Here is a 14,924-nt window from a genome sequence, read left to right as displayed (position 1 = left end):
GTCTGTGCCCATCCCCAAGGCAGCCTGCGGGTCCCAGGTCCGCCCTCACCTGCCTTCCTCCGGCAGGACGCCAGGCAGCACTTCAGCGAGTCCCTGGGCAGCCTGTCCTCCGGCCGGGTCGCCATCGCGGGCATGTCCGTCGTGAACCTAAAGCTGGCCGTGTCCATAGCTCTGCGTTTCTCAGCCACCAGGCGTCAGTTTGGACCAACAGACGAGGAGGAAGTACCGGTGCTGGAGTATCCGATGCAGGTACAGCTTCCGCAGGCGTGAGTTCACTTTCTTCCTGCTCCGCGTGCAGACACACCTCCTCTCTTAGGTCGCCGCACCTGGGTTGCTGGTTGCTGATCAGGTCCCTTCAGGAGTTAACAGAGGGAGTGACAGACACTCACAGGGAAGGAGTGCGGCGTCTGGGGCCACACGTGGTCTCGATAAATGGTCTTTAGTTGAACAGGAGTGTGTACGACCAGCAGGAGGCGCGCTGGTGAGGCCGAGGGAACAGGTGTGCACGCTCATCCCACCTGCGGGACCCTGAACGTCCAGGCCGCGCTCCAACGCGCTCGTCCCATCCCTGGGAAGTGACCCCAGGACACAGCGGCTGAGGGTGTAGCACTGTTCGTGGTGACGTCCTTTAGCAGAGGGGACGCTCACCTTCCGGGTCCTCCGAGACGAGGCAGCCCTCGATGGCAAAGGTGCAACTCAGGCTGAGCATCACCTGGACGCCGGGGCGGGGCGGGGGACGCATTTTATCACAGCGAGCCCCCACCGGTGCCCCTGCGTCCCCAGCCCTTCTGTGCGCACCATGCAGCTGCCCTGCACACCAGGTGGACTGGGGATCCAGGTGGGTCCCCGAGGCTCGAGTCAGTGGCTCCTGCCAGAGTCAGCAGCTAAATCGGACCCAGGTCTTGGCCAGTTAGGCCTGAGCAAAGGTGTATCTGAGCGAAAGTTTCAGGAAATTGTAACTGAATCGAAGTTGTTTCTTTTAACACTTCTTTTACTATGGCCGTGAACCTGTTTTAATACCAAATAAACAAGTAAGGGAAAGCCCAGTGCCTGGTTCATTCCGGGCTGGCACGCAGTGTCCACCACACCACCAACCCCGTGGCCTTGGTGAGGTCACGGCACGTCCGACTGTCTGGGCATCAGGCCTGGCTCAGCGGTCATGAGAGCCCACCTGAGCCACATGCTTGGGCTCCTGACCCCAGGCCCACCCCCTCCCTGCTGTGTGTCCTTGGGCAAGCCACTGAACCTCTCTGTGCTCTAGTTTTCTCCTTTGTAAGTTGGGACTGCTGATAATACCTCTCTGTGAGTGGCTGTAAGGATTAAATACGTTAGTGCATGAGAAGCAGTTGGCACCGTGACCACACCCAGGAAACGGCAGGTGACCACGGTGCTGCCGACGGTGGCACCTGTCTCCCAGGTCCTTTCAGGCTCCGCCCCCTCCATCCACGCAACAGCGGATGTGCGCTGGTGAAAGAGACACCCTCCCTCGGCTCTCCATGAGCCTGTTTCCCCGTCTGGCTCTGGGGGTGGTCGCTTCATTCCCCGTAGGCTCCCAAAGCACAGGCATCGCCGGGTGGGCCCCGCACTCGGGCACGGCTGCCTGGCTTTCTTAGTTCTCTTGTAGATCAGCATTTGCTCTGGCTCAGGGGTCATGTGGATGGGAGAGCGGTGAGGGGGCCGTGCAGGGTGGTGCATGCGGCACAGTTTCTCCTTGAGTGGGGTCGTCAGGGTGGTGCGGGAGACCTGGCCACACTGGAAGAGCGTCGGGGGGCAGGCCTCACGGGGGTGGGTCCGGGAGACATGCAGGACCTTCTGCAACGAGTGGGGACGGTGGGCAGCGAGTTCCTGGCGCTCCAGCCCCGTCACCCACCCCGGAAGGCAGGCGGGCCCTGGGGGCACTTGGAGGTCTCCAGGCAGGGATTTGTCTGTTTCAGCAATGGCGTTTACTTCCGTACCTGGCCGCGGCCTATGCCTTGGACCACTTTTCCAAATCTCTCTTCCTGGATCTGGTGGAGCTTCAGCAAGGCCTTCTGGGGAAAGACCGGAGCGCCAGGCAGGTGAGGGTCTCCGCTTTTCTCCACAGCGTTTATCATCCTTTAAATTTCACTGGTGTTGGACAGCACAGATTCAGCCTTTCTTTCAAAACAACCTCGGTGCCTGGATTCGCGGGGACGGAGGCTCTGTCCGACTTGACCCGTGGACTGTGTCCTCTCGGAGCCCTCGCTGCGATGGGAACGTGTCAGGCACGTGTCCACATTCCCGATTCTCAAGGATGTGCTGACACGTCTCCTGGTTCCCGTCTGTGAGTTCAGCTGCTGTTCTCCTCTTGAGAACATGATGCTTTTGCAAAATCCACATTACCGGCCCCTCAGTCGATTTCACGGTTCTGATCCCTTTGTAAACAACCCGACAAAAGTCTGAACCCAGCTGACTGGATTTGACTTGACAGGCGGACTTTGCTCCAGAAATGAGCGTGCAAATCCACTGAGACCGGCCCCCTCGTAGAAAGGGGTCCTCCGCTAATTTCTGTGTGGACGGTTCATGCGTTGTTTTTTTCCCCCCTTACGCTGCCTCCTGGGCAGCGGTGAAATGTGAATCACACCAAGGGCGCCTGAAAACTGGTTAGGAACGCTGCAGATCGGGGTTACGTACCACGCCCTGAAAAGCCTGTATCAAATTAGCACGTTTTGGAATATTCGGCGTAAACACCCAGGAGCCAAGAGGTGGGGCGGGGGAGGCGGGGGGGGGGCGGTGGCGGGGGGTTGCCGGCAGCGTGCACTGCTGAGCAATCAGGCCGACAGCGACGACCGTGACCCTGAAGACCGTTTCATCAGGAGTGCAGGGTTACGCGTGTTTTTTCTCCCAAGCGTGAGTCATTGAAACTTTTGCCAGCTGACGATGGAGTTGTCCTGTTAAAAATGTCTTGAAGTGTCATCGAGCTCTGTTCTTTCTGAAACTCAGTGCTTCAACCCAGGTACAGGTTATAGAGTAGCCCTTCTTTGAAGTTGAAAATGCTGGTAAAACACGTCACGTTATTTAGCGGGGGTGTGTGTGTGTCTTTCTTGTAATTATTTGCATTGAATATCGAGTCGAGGCGAAAGAGTATTTACTAGACGTGTTAAGGCTGGGAATGCTGGCTGGGCCCTCCGCGCAGTGTGGACCGAGTGGCCATGTCTGTGCAGTCGTCTGGGGCCGCCTGCCACCCTCTCCCCTGGGGGCAGTGTCTCGGCACCGCCTCCCAGCCCTTGGGTTCCTTCTTAGTCTCCGCTGCAAACTTCGTGTAAACGGAGTCATAACGTTACGCTCTTCTGCGATCAGCCTTCCCCGCTCCCCCGCGCTCCCACCCCGTGTTTACCGGCCAGGCAGAGCTGTGGTCGTTTATTTTCACTGTCATGAAGTTGTGTGACTGTGCTGCAGGGTATCCGTGTTTCCTTGAATCCTGTTTTTTTAAACTAAAATTGGGTTTCTTTCCTTTGTAGTTGTCGGGTACCTCGGATTAGACTGGAGGGGACATAAGCCTCTGAGGCTGTGCTTGAACTGACCCCTGACCTCTGGGGTCGGAGCCTTTTTTCACCTGTTCTCGTTGGCTTCTCTCTCCCAAGGCAGAGCTGGGACGCGAGATCCACGCCTTGGCGTCGGCCGGCAAGCCCCTGGCCTCGTGGACGGCCCAGCGCGGAATCCAGGAGTGCCGGGAGGCGTGTGGAGGACACGGCTATCTGGCCAGTAGGTTTTGGGGACATGTGGGCTGGTCTTCTGTCCTCTCCTGCACCATGTGGCTCACGGCCAGGGGTCGGCAAACGACAGCCTGCTGGCCAAAGGCTGTCTCTGTGGGTAAAGGTTTTTGTGAATAAAGATTTGTTGGCCCCCCGGTCATGCCCATTTGTTTACACACTTCCCGTGGCCGTGTTCCCGCTCCACCCGCCCAGCTGAGCCGTCTCAGCAAAGCCTAAAACATTTACTGGCTGGAACTTTCCAGAGCAGGTTTGCCAACCCCTGCCCTAGTCCAGTCCCTCGGCTCGCCGCCACCCGATGTTCCTCGGTCGAAACCCGGGTGTCACGAAGCAGCGTGGAGACCGAAAACCGGAAGAGGAAGGAGCTTATCTGTTCATCTGAATTGGAACTTTTTAGTTAATGGCTTTGGCAGTAAACTGGCACTAAGTTTTGTTCCGAAGAAAAATTCTGAGAGAGTTTGCTTTTATTGACACTGGCAGCTGTTCGGTCATTTGGTGGATGGTGGAGAGAGGGGGAGACCGACAGCCCGGGACCAGATCCCGGCTCTGCCGGTCACGGGCTTCATAGCCGCAGGCAAGCTGCCCACCCTCACTGCCCCTCAGCTTTCTTCTCCATAGAATGGGACTAATGATAGGATAGCACAACGGGGGGTTTTGCAACGAGTAAGTGAACTAACCCACGTGAAGGGTCTAGCACAGTGTCGGCATAGGGCGTGTGCCTCGTCATTTTGGTCTGTTATTATTATCATTATTATCGTGGTCGTCATCATTATTGCAGCTTACCTGCCTAACTCCCCGTGTGCTAGTCTCTTCAATAACTGATTGGTTAAAGTCTGGTTACTCAAAGAAGGCAACAACAGAGCTGGCAGAGACCTTCTTGACAGTTTATTCCTCCGGAAGCCTTTTAGGAGCTTTTAGTAACCGGGATGTGTCCCAGTTACTCCTCGTGCGGGGGCAGCAGGCAGGGGGGCCCCTCCCCTCCTCCACACTCCGCGTTTACTGACGTGTGGGTAACTGTGGGGCTGCAGACGTTACTCATCCATGTGTTTTGTCCTCTGTGCAATGCTCTTTGTAGTATTTGTTTGTTGTTATAGCTCATATAGAGACGCTATAAATAGTTTAGAAGGAGGAACTTGAATCACGCAGCCCTTCAGACAACAAAAATGACTAAAGGAAGTGTCATCACATAATACAAGCAGGGCTGAAGCCAGTGAGGCCCAACTCAGCAGGGATAAATGTAAAGCCGTTTATCTAGATTTAAGTATGCGTTGCAAATCATTTCTCTAAGGGCACTCTTAGCCCTTCATGTTCAGTGGTCTAACTGTGGCATGGGCAGCAATTCAGAGGAAGACGATCAGGGTGTCATAGGTGACCACAAGCCTCGTGTCTGCTGCCGAACATCTTACACCCTCTTGGGCTGTTCATAGCAATACGTGAGTGTGAGAAGTCAGGGTCCTACCCTTTCTCCCATCTCAGCCTCACGTTTGGAGAACATTCTCCGTCAGAGGATGGAAACCTAGGTGGTGAAGATCTGGGAAGCATACTTTATAAAATCTGCAAAGGAATTGGGTTATTTCGCTGGTAGGAAAGACAAGAGAAAAATGAGAGTTGTCTTCAGATATTTGAAATGTCTCGTGTCCAAAGAAGGGTTCCTTCAGTTGGAAAAGGAAGAAGGGCACCCTCCTGCCGCTCAGGTAGTCAGCTCTGTCAGTGACCCCACTGGAGGGCGCTTTGCCAGGTGACCTGAGAGGCTCACGGTAGGGACAGGGATGCTGATGCCAGCGGATGCTTCTTGAGCGCGGCACTGGGGCTTCACGGGGAGCCACCCGCTTCTCTTCCCCGGGGACCTCGCGGGTGTTACCGATATGTCCTTAAAGAGGGAGCAGCTGGATGGAGAGGGCACACCGCGGGTCGGGGGTGGAGTTGGCACTGGGAGCAGGGCGGGAAGTGCTTCATCCCATCAAGCCGGACCTGGGACCTCAGAGTCCCAGGTGGCAGCTGGGGGTTGGGGGGCACTTCTCACATGTGCACCCCCAGTGACGAGAACGCTGGGGCCTCCTTGCAGTGAACCGTCTGGGAGACCTCAGAGATGACAACGACCCGAACTGCACGTACGAAGGCGACAACAGCGTCTTGCTGCAGCAGACCAGCAACTACCTGCTTGGCCTGCTGGTGCGCCGGGACCAAGGTGAGGAGGCCGGCGCCCTGCAGCCCCGTTGGGGGCGGGAGGGTGAGGTTCCCAGGCCCCCTTGAGTTAGCTCTTCTGTCAGGATGGACTCTGGGTTTTGCAGGAAGGAAATGTGTGATCAAGTGGGGACGGACCAGCTTCTGAAGTGATGGGCTGGGGCAGGTGGGGTCCTTCTGCCGGACATCCCCTGGGGTGGGGGTGGGGGGGTCCCTGGCTCTCCCGAGTCACTGGCTGTGCTCCTAGGCGGTGCCCGCATCGAGAGCCCGCTGAAGACCGTGGACTTTCTGGAAGCCTATCCCAACCTCCTTGGCCACAGGTTCGAGGGTTCCAGCCCTGAGGACTGCTTGGACTCCTCAGGTAAGTACACTCCCTCCGTGTCTCCAGGGTGCACTGTGCGTGGCAGAAGCTGGAAAGGCAGCCCATCTGCCAGAGAGCAAGGGATGCTGGGTCTGCTCCTGGCCCCCCACCGTGTTAACGGTTGTGACTTTAATCGCAAAAACCGCTGTCGAGGTGCTGTGTGTTCCACGGAACGCTGTTAGCAGAGAGCCTTTGGCGTGGCAGGAGGGCACCTGGCTTTACAGAGTGTCTGTGTCCCCCGGGGGCGGGTCGCTGGGTCCTCCGGGTGAAGGAGCCGCCCCCTCCCTTACTCGGAGGATGGAGAGCATGTGACACATCGCAGCATCAGCGGCTGTGGGCACTGGGCGTGCCGTCTCTGGGGGACCCCGCCGGGCTGCACCGCTGCTCACGTCTCCAGGAGAGGAGACCGCGGCTGCCCAGTGCACCCCAGTGCATGTCAGCGGCCGGAGCAGGCGTCAGACCCGGGCTGGGCCGACTTGCCAGCCGTCTCTCCTCCATCTTCTTCATCGCCATCATCATCCAGAAACACTGCTGCTGGTAATTGCTTCGTCCCCCTCACCGCACTTTGTTACAGCTTTTCTCACAACAACGCGCCTCCTTTATCTCCCTTTTTAAAGTGCTAAGAGGACGCAGGGACACGCTTGAAGATCTCTTTCTGGTGCTTACAGAGCTCCCCAAATGTTGCTCCAGGAAGCCCCTGGAAATGACCTAATCATTCTAATAACATCAACCCCACCGGAATGTTTTCCCCTAATACCGTCCCCCGCTGTAAAATCGGAACGTAAGCACGTGGTCTGCCAGCTTCAGGAGGTGTCCGCTACGCCCGCTGTGCCCCTTCCCCGCTCGCTGGAGCTGTGGACGCAGGAGCTGTGTCGCGCGCCGGCCATCAGGAAGCACGCCAGGGCGGCGTCATCTGTTTTTCCTGTGGGTGCTCTAATTTCTACTCGTTCCAACAAAGTGAAAACATTTTCTGGAGCAAAGAACGCAAACAAAATTCATTTGACAAAAGGGGCTTGGCATCCAACACTGACGATCGGCAGCCCACAGCCAGCCATTCGTCTCCAGGGCATTCGATCATGAAATCCCACATCTCGGGGCCGGCCTTTGTCTCAGCTGCATCTTTGGTAAAAAGTCCATAAATGACATATGACCCTGGGGCTCTGTAGGGCTGGACACTCAAGGCCGTTCCAGTATTGAGCGAGGGCTGTCTGCAAGGTCAGGAGATTTTTCCTTCAGGGATTAGGTTTATTTGGAGAGGGAGGGGCCGGGTGGGGCAGCTCTCTGTCTGCTTCCTCTGACTTATGTGCTGAGGATGGGTTTAACAAATGGTCCTGAGTGTTGAGGAGCTGCACGTCGCTTAATAACTGAGGCCCGGTTTTTTCCTTTAGTTGGCTTATTTGCAAAAATATTAAATAATTGGAGTTCAGCGTGTTGGCTGCTCTGACCATTGTGTGTATACACAGGACAGTAGGGTTGTGTAGCATCACGTGTTCAGAGGGGTACACGGTGCGGTCAGCACACCGCCCAGAGGTTGGGAGCTCAGGGTCTGCAGTCAGCTGTGTAACCTCGAGCTAGAGGCTTAACCTCTCTGAGCCTCAGTTTCCCCTGTAAGGTATCAGGAGGGAATGCGGTACCCCCCGCCCTCGTGGGCGGCTCACCGCCATGAGCTGGGGCCCTCCCTTGGGAATGGTGGGTGCAGAGTGACCCCTGCAGCGTGAGCTTAGCTGTTTCCCAGGAAGGCGGCTTGCAAGGTGGGTCTTGGAGGTTCAGAGCGGTGTGTTTGGGTAGCAGTCAGCCACACAGGAGCCGTGGGGTGGGCATGGTGGGAGAGCAGGTGGCTCCCACACCTGGGGCTGTGTGCCAGCCGAGGATCTGGGGCCAGGTGGCCAAGCCTTGCTTTCTGGGGCGCACCTGGGCCAGAGCCCCACTTTGGAAGGCGTGCTCTGGTGCCGATGCAGAGCAAGGCTGGACTCGGGAGACCAGCCAGGAGACCAGAACCCGGGCAGGGGCAGCACAGGAGAGAGTGACGGGAGCTGGGTGAGGGCAAGGGGGATGGTCGGGGGGATGGTCAGGTGGAACGTTCGATGGAGGGCCAGGTGAGAGACCCCCCGGGGGGTGGGTGCTGGTGAAACTGGGAGTTCAGGAGTCCCACGTTGAGGGCCCGGTGGGCGTGTCGGGGACCCCCGACACTGAGAGGCCACGCAGGTGGGCAGACCTCGGAGTGATTGACCGTAGTGACAGTGGCCGCCCTGGGAGTGCGCCTGGGTTGGGGGAGCCGGCATGGGGAGACAGGCAGCGCTCAGGGCCTTCGAGGGCTGTAGGGGAGCAGCCGGGGAGCCCCGAGGAGGCCATTTGTGACCCAGGAACCTGGGAGGGACTTGAGGACTGAAGTTGAAGCAAGCATTTGTCTTGGGCCTTCAGCAGCCCCCAAGTAAGAGCGTTACCGCCCACCTGTGCCGGTTTCCCCCAGTTTGTTCCCGATGACTCCTCACGCCCAGACGGACTCTCCGAGTGGCCCACACGCCGGCCGGCTGTGATTGTACCTTTTGTGTGCTCGCTGGGGGCTCCGCCCTTCCGTGTGAACACAGAGCAGTGTGACCCGCTTCTCTGTGAAAAACTAAAAGGGCTAAAAGTGGAATTTCTAAGAAAAACGTTCCAGCAACTCATGTATCAAGCTTGCTTCTCACTCGGAGCACAGAGCAAACCGTGAACTGGTTGCTGACGTCAGCACGGGGGCTCCACGTGGTGCGGGACCCTCGGGGAGCCGGGTCACTTCTGCAGAGGGTCGCCTGCCCGGGCAGCGTCTGGGAACAGTCCGGAGGAGCCGCGGTCGCTGTGTCGTGGGATGCTGGGGCCTCTGGCTGGGGTCAGCAATTAGCCTGAGCGGCTTCTGGCCTTGGCGACTTCCTGGGTTTTGTTGCCACGTAAATAAATCATGGAAAATCTGAGTCCCCGTGGCGCCCACCTGTTACCATCTTGGTGACGGTCCATCCGGCAGGAAGAGTTTAGCCGCAAAGACCCTGGGACACACGTGCGTCAGAGTGGGCCCCGTCGGCATCTGAGCTGGTTTCCAGTGTCCACCTGGCTTTTCAGGGATGTCCTGAAGGGCAGCGCCCTGGGCCGCTGGTTTGTGGGTGTCCCGTGGCACAGGACTGGATGTGAAAACAGCAGGAATGTGTCCTGGACCGAAGCTCACTGCCCCGGTGTGGGCGGGGCCGCACTCCCTCCGGAGGCTCCGGGGAGGCTCCCTCCTCATCTCCGCAGTTCGTGGGGGCTGCAGGCATCCCTGGGCTTGTGGCCGCGTCCCCCGTCTCTGCCTCTGCCTTCGCACGGCCTCTCTTCTGTGTGTGCGCTTCTCCTTTTTCTCATTGGATTCAGGGCCACCCTGATCTAGGATGACCCCGTGTTGTCACGTCATTCCATCTGCAAAGACCCTGTGCCCAAGTAAGGGCACATTCACAGGTTTCAGGGGGTTAGGACATGGATGTGACTTCAGGGGGCCCCGTTCCAGCCACCCCACCCGGCAGGCCTCTGGGAGGGGTGCCTCATCCCGGGTCCCCACCCCCACCTCACTGGGCTCCCTGAGAACAGCTGTGTGAGCTCGGGCAGGCTGCTTGCAGCCTTTGAGCCGATTCCTCAGCCCAGTGACATGGATCGTTTGCTCTTTAATGAAGTTCGAAGTTCTCAGCTGTGCTGTGAGGTAACGGATACGACAGCGTGAAACGGTCGGGGGTCTGTAGCAGGACCTGTAGCAGTGGGTACTATGTGTCATCCTCCCAGGGAACGGGCTGTGTGACATCGAAGGAAATCCCAGGTGCCCCGTGTCCCGCCTTTGTGCCCAGACCCAGTTCGGCCCGATCCCACCTGGGAGTCCGGAGCCGAGAGCAGCTGCAGGCCCCGCAGGCCTGGGCGCCCTGGCTCTGGGCCCTCTGCCTGGGTCGGGCGGGAAAGCGTGGACGCAGAGCCACGTGGCCAGGTCACACTCCGCACCCCTACCCCGCTCACTCGCCGTGTGCCTGGGCTCGTCCTCACGCCCTGTGTCCTTCACGGAAGAGGCGGTAGCAGTCCTGCCGGGCAGGCTGTTCTGAGGTCGCCAAGTCCTTGGGAGCTAGCGGAGATGTGGCGAGAAGGACCCACAGATGCGGGCGGCGTTGGGGCGTGGGGAGGAGGACGGAGGTCTCCCTCCAGCCCCTTCCAGCCCGTCCCTGTCTGTCTACACCCCTGCCGTGGTGCTTCCTCTCTGCGCTTCAGGGCTCTCGGGCGAGGGGGGGCGAGGCCTCAGGGGAGCCGGTGTGAGGTCCAGGGCCCCAGGGCCGGGCTGGCCAGGTGGACAGGGCGCCCCTCCTCCTACCGCCTGCTGGAAAGCCGTCCTGACGTCCGTGCGGATCCGAGTTTCTTCCAGACTGTGTATCCTCGTCGTAAATGAGGCGCTTGCCCCCAAAGCGCCTCCGTGACCCTGTGGGCTCCGTGGCTGCTAGAACCGTGGAGAACACGGGCTGGCCTCACAGCAGAGCCAGGAAATACCCTCACCTGCGCCTGTCCCAGCCCGGCCACCACCCGGGCTGTGCTGTGGGCAGTCCCTCAGTTTCCGCACCTGTAAACTGGAGAGCTGAGTTCTCGACAAGGGTGAGACGCCCTACGGTTACATCGGTTACAGTTTTCTCCGTTTCTCGTTTTGAAGTCCCACTGGCGGCATACGAGTGGTTGGTCTGTTACCTGCTCCGCGAGAGTTATCAGAAATTAAATCAAGAGAAACAATCGGGAAGCAACGACTTTGAAGCAAGAAACAACTGTCAGGTACGTGTTTGTTTTAAAGGTTGCTTTTCTAATGATTCGCTCCTAATTCCCGCCCCATCGTGTCCTTGGTGAGCTGCATGTCCTGGTGATGGCAGGCCCTGTTGCTCAGCCCCTGTGACCTCGGGCGCTTGGCCTGACCTCTCCGCACCTTGGTTTGCTGTTGGGACGGTGGCGCCGCCCTTGCCCCGTGTGGAAGAGGTTGTGGGCATCATATCTAAGGCCCCTGACAAGTGTGTGGCCCGTTGGCCAGAGCTGTGCTGGTTGGCGGGGGGACCCGGGGCTGTGGGAGCCCGTCAGCCACCAGGGTCCCTCCCGACCAGCAGAGTGACGGCTCGGTGACTTCTGTGAGGTCCCACCCGTGCTCTGTCTGCATTTGCTTCCTTAGTCATTGTGCTTCTCTCCAAGGAGGCTCGGTGAGATTGGCCCAAGGGCAGCTCTGGTTCTCACTCTGGGACAGGGCTGCCTCTCGTGCCTGGAATCCCCAGCACGAAAACAGCCGCTCTAAACACCTCTTCACGCGGGATCTGGTCCTGCTGTGGTCCGTGGGCCCCGTGCATCTACAGTGACTGGTGTCGTTTGGGAAAAACGTAGCCTAGGCAGCTTCTAAAACTGGTGTCATCCCTTCTCCTTGGACACTGGGCAATGGAGCCTCCCCCGATAGCCTGGGGCCACGTCTACCCATCACTTCCGAGGGCCCCGCCCCCTGTGCTGCGAGGGACAGCTTCACCCCCTTGAGCAGATGCAGTCGGAGCAGAGCAGGCATCCGGGGACCTGCCGGGCGTGTCTGCCCCAGGAAGGGGGAGGAGCACTCCGGGATGGGGCTTCGCTGGAAAGGCTCGACCGAGGGCGAATAAACCAGGATCAAACCTGTGTCTTCAATGAATTCAGCAGACGTCAAGGTTGGTGAAACCCTAGTTCAGTCCAGGAACCCGAGAGAGGAGGTGTGAACACGATCCTTCCACGTGGGCTGGGGCCACGGCACCCTCGGTCACTCGGACACTGACGGCTGCGGAGTTCCTCCTTTCTCTGCATTGTAGCCCAAGACCCCGAAGAGATGGAGGACACGGAGGTCGCCCCTTCCCAGCACATCCGAATCCCGCAGAGCTGCCCAGAAGGTCACCACAGGCCTCGTCTGAGCCGATCTGTGACACCGCCATGCCCGCCGGCCTGTGCCCGGCACGTGCACAGACAGACAACAGAACCCGAGTGTGTGGCTTGGTCGTTTGAGAAGGAATTCACATTTAGACCTTCGACTGAGAACCTGGCAACGGCACTTCAGTGAGCCTTGTGGCAGCATACCCAGCCTGGGTCCAGCCAAGACGGGTGTCCCTGGGGAGAGCCTCAGAGCTGAGGTGCGGCCAGACCTGAGGAGTGGCTGTGATGTGTACTGGAAGGCGGCCGCAGGGCTTGGAGGGGAGGGTGACCCGAGAGGGGGGCTGCGTTCTCCAGACCTGGTCTGGATCACGGAGCATTAAGAGTGAGCGCCGGGTCATCCTGACAGCTGAGAGCGCCTCAGAGCCCTGGGACAGACGTTCAGGGTCCTGTGGAGATGTGGTCCCCGCCCGTATGGTGATGGGAGCAGCAGTAGAGCACGAGAGGGAAACTTCAGCGAATGTTTACGTGCCCTCGGCGGGACGAGCTGCTCAAGTGTGACAGGAAACTCAGAGGCTGTGAAAGAAGAGAAAACTGGCAGCTCTGACTACACATACGTTCCCCCTTTCTAAATAGCAAAAGATACTGCAAGGAAAGTCAGAAGACAGATTCCAGTCTGGGGAAGCATGAGACGTACGTAACCGACGGTAGGAAAGAGTTCCTACAGGTTGAGGGTCAGCCTGGCCCGGGAACCAGCCGCTGGCCCGAGGTGGCAGCCACAGCAGTCACTGACCATGAACCAGGGCCAGGGATGCGCGGGTCAGAGGACAGTGTCTGATGGACGAGGGCCACTCCATGCGCTGTCAGCCGAGGCTGTGAACTACTGTGCCCTTTGGGGGAGGTCACTGGCTGCTTTTGTGAAAATATAAAGCGTGTTCACTCTTTGACTCACCGGGGGGTAGGGGGGGAAGTTGATAAACTTTTCTTTATCTGCTCCTGCTAGTAAGAAGTCCCAAGCATTGAACCCAAGCCAGCTGTGACCCCTGAGTCCAGCTCTTTCCCCCACACTGCACGGCTGACCATGTCCACGCTTGAGTAGTTCAGAGTTTGTCTTTTGCCTAAAATATTTATTACTTGTTCAAATGCAAATATACTCAGAAATCAGAGCACACCAGAAACTGATACCTGGATCTGAATTTTTTCCCTGGGGCTGTAGGTTTAGTGGGGGTGGGGATGCATGGGAGGGAGGACCCTGGCACTGGGACCAGTGCAGGGAGAGGGGAACGGACCTTCCTGGCCTCACACGTCAGACCGCTGGCCTCTCTCTCGAGCTTTTCGTGGTTACAGAGTGGCGGAAACATTGAGTATGGAGCAGCTTGTGCCATGGGGGGTAGGACCACCCCTGAGTGTTTCTGTCCCCACCACGGCCCCAGAGTGGACACCATAAGGACCCTTTGTGGGCACTGGCCCATGTCTGTTAATAGCGTGGTCAGATCTGCTGGCGGCAAGGACAGGCTGTCCGGGAGAAGCCAAGGACGGGTACTGCGTGTAAGGATTTGGGAGGGAAGTTGAGGGCATGGGAGCTGGAGTGAGACCCTCACTCCTATGCATGTTCGGGCTGTGTGATTTTGGGGGACCTGTCCGTGCATTGTGGGGTGCCCAGCAGTACGCCAGGCCTGTACCCACTAAGATGCCAACAACACCCCCGAGTCGTGACAACCCAAACTGTCTCCTGACGGTGCCAGATGCCCCAGGGGGCAAACCGGCCCCAGTCAAGGACCCCTGAGTCAGTGGAACCTCCCGTCTGGAGCGGGGAGCTGTTGGGAAGCGGAAGCAGATCCGTTCTCTGTGGCTCATGGAATCTCGCCTCTGCCATGCCTTCCTTCAGACACTTCCTGCCTGCCCACGGCCTGCATCCACGTGACCACCCAGGCCCAGCACATATGCTGCCCGTGCACCGTGTTCTCCACGGCTATTAATTCAGGTTCTCAGGCAGCAGGGCAGGTGGCCTGATGAGCGGCCAGGAGAGCCATCCAGCCAGCCCCTGGCGCCCAGTCAGCGGGGTAGGGAAGTAGACGTGGGCTCCTGAGCCCGCTGCTGCATCGGGCTTCCTGGGCACGGAGGTCGCGGTGGGGCGGACCCCCAAAGCCCAAGTCCCCCAGGTGGCTGACGGCCTCATCTGAACATTTCCACGTAGCAGCTTCATGCGTGTTCGAGTCCTGGGACTGAGACAGAATAGAAGAGCAGCCACCATCACAGAGCAGCTTCTGGGACCCCGAGCAGGTGCTGGACACGTGAGATGCTGTCTGATGCTCCTCCTGGCAGTGCTTGGAGGCTGCACACTGACGCCCCCTCTTCTCAGACCAAGAAGCTTGGGCTTGGGGCGGAAACCGCCTGTCCACACGTGCACATCTGGAAAAGCCGAGTGGATTTGGAAGCTGGTCCCCTCGACCCTGCATCGCTTCCGTGTCGGTGACTCAGAGCTCGGCGGGGTTCAGGATGCGTTTTCTGGGTGGCGAGGTCAGAGGTGGCGCTGCCTTTCCAGGCCTGTACCAGCCGATGCCATGGCTGAAATGGACGTGCGCCGCTTGTACTGGGAAATAAGATGAACGCAATGTGATTTCATACTAGAAAATCCACATGGTTGAAAAGGAGAGAGTAAAGTGGAGAGCACGGAGAGTTTGGATTCAGTTCTGAGCCCGGCCTCACGCAGAGCGGAGCCCACGGTGCGTGAGCACGTTTAGGGGTGCGGGTGGTTA

The 14,924-nt window shown here is 58.6% G+C and overlaps 1 protein-coding gene across 3 annotated transcripts in view; it reads left to right on the top strand.

Moving 5' to 3' along the window:
• Window positions 1–14,924, top strand: part of ACOX3 (acyl-CoA oxidase 3, pristanoyl) — a 48,095-nt gene that overhangs the window by 23,809 nt on the left and 9,362 nt on the right. For all 3 annotated transcript variants that reach the window (XR_003795630.1, XM_029235771.1, XM_029235770.1), the window contains 6 exons: window positions 67–249; window positions 1,935–2,057; window positions 3,603–3,723; window positions 5,797–5,919; window positions 6,163–6,276; window positions 10,958–11,073. Coding sequence is in view for 2 of the 3 variants with exons in the window: in XM_029235771.1 (XP_029091604.1) it covers window positions 67–249; window positions 1,935–2,057; window positions 3,603–3,723; window positions 5,797–5,919; window positions 6,163–6,276; window positions 10,958–11,073 (780 nt within the window). In the remaining variant the exon portion in view is untranslated. The remainder of the gene's footprint in view (window positions 1–66; window positions 250–1,934; window positions 2,058–3,602; window positions 3,724–5,796; window positions 5,920–6,162; window positions 6,277–10,957; window positions 11,074–14,924) is intronic.

Source organism: Monodon monoceros, unplaced genomic scaffold (assembly GCF_005190385.1).
Source record: "Monodon monoceros isolate NGI ecotype Baffin Bay Population unplaced genomic scaffold, NGI_Narwhal_1 Super_Scaffold_20, whole genome shotgun sequence".
NCBI classification, from domain to species: domain Eukaryota; kingdom Metazoa; phylum Chordata; class Mammalia; order Artiodactyla; family Monodontidae; genus Monodon; species Monodon monoceros.
Note: the sequence above shows the minus strand (reverse complement) of the source record. Positions and strands in the feature narration are given on the sequence as shown.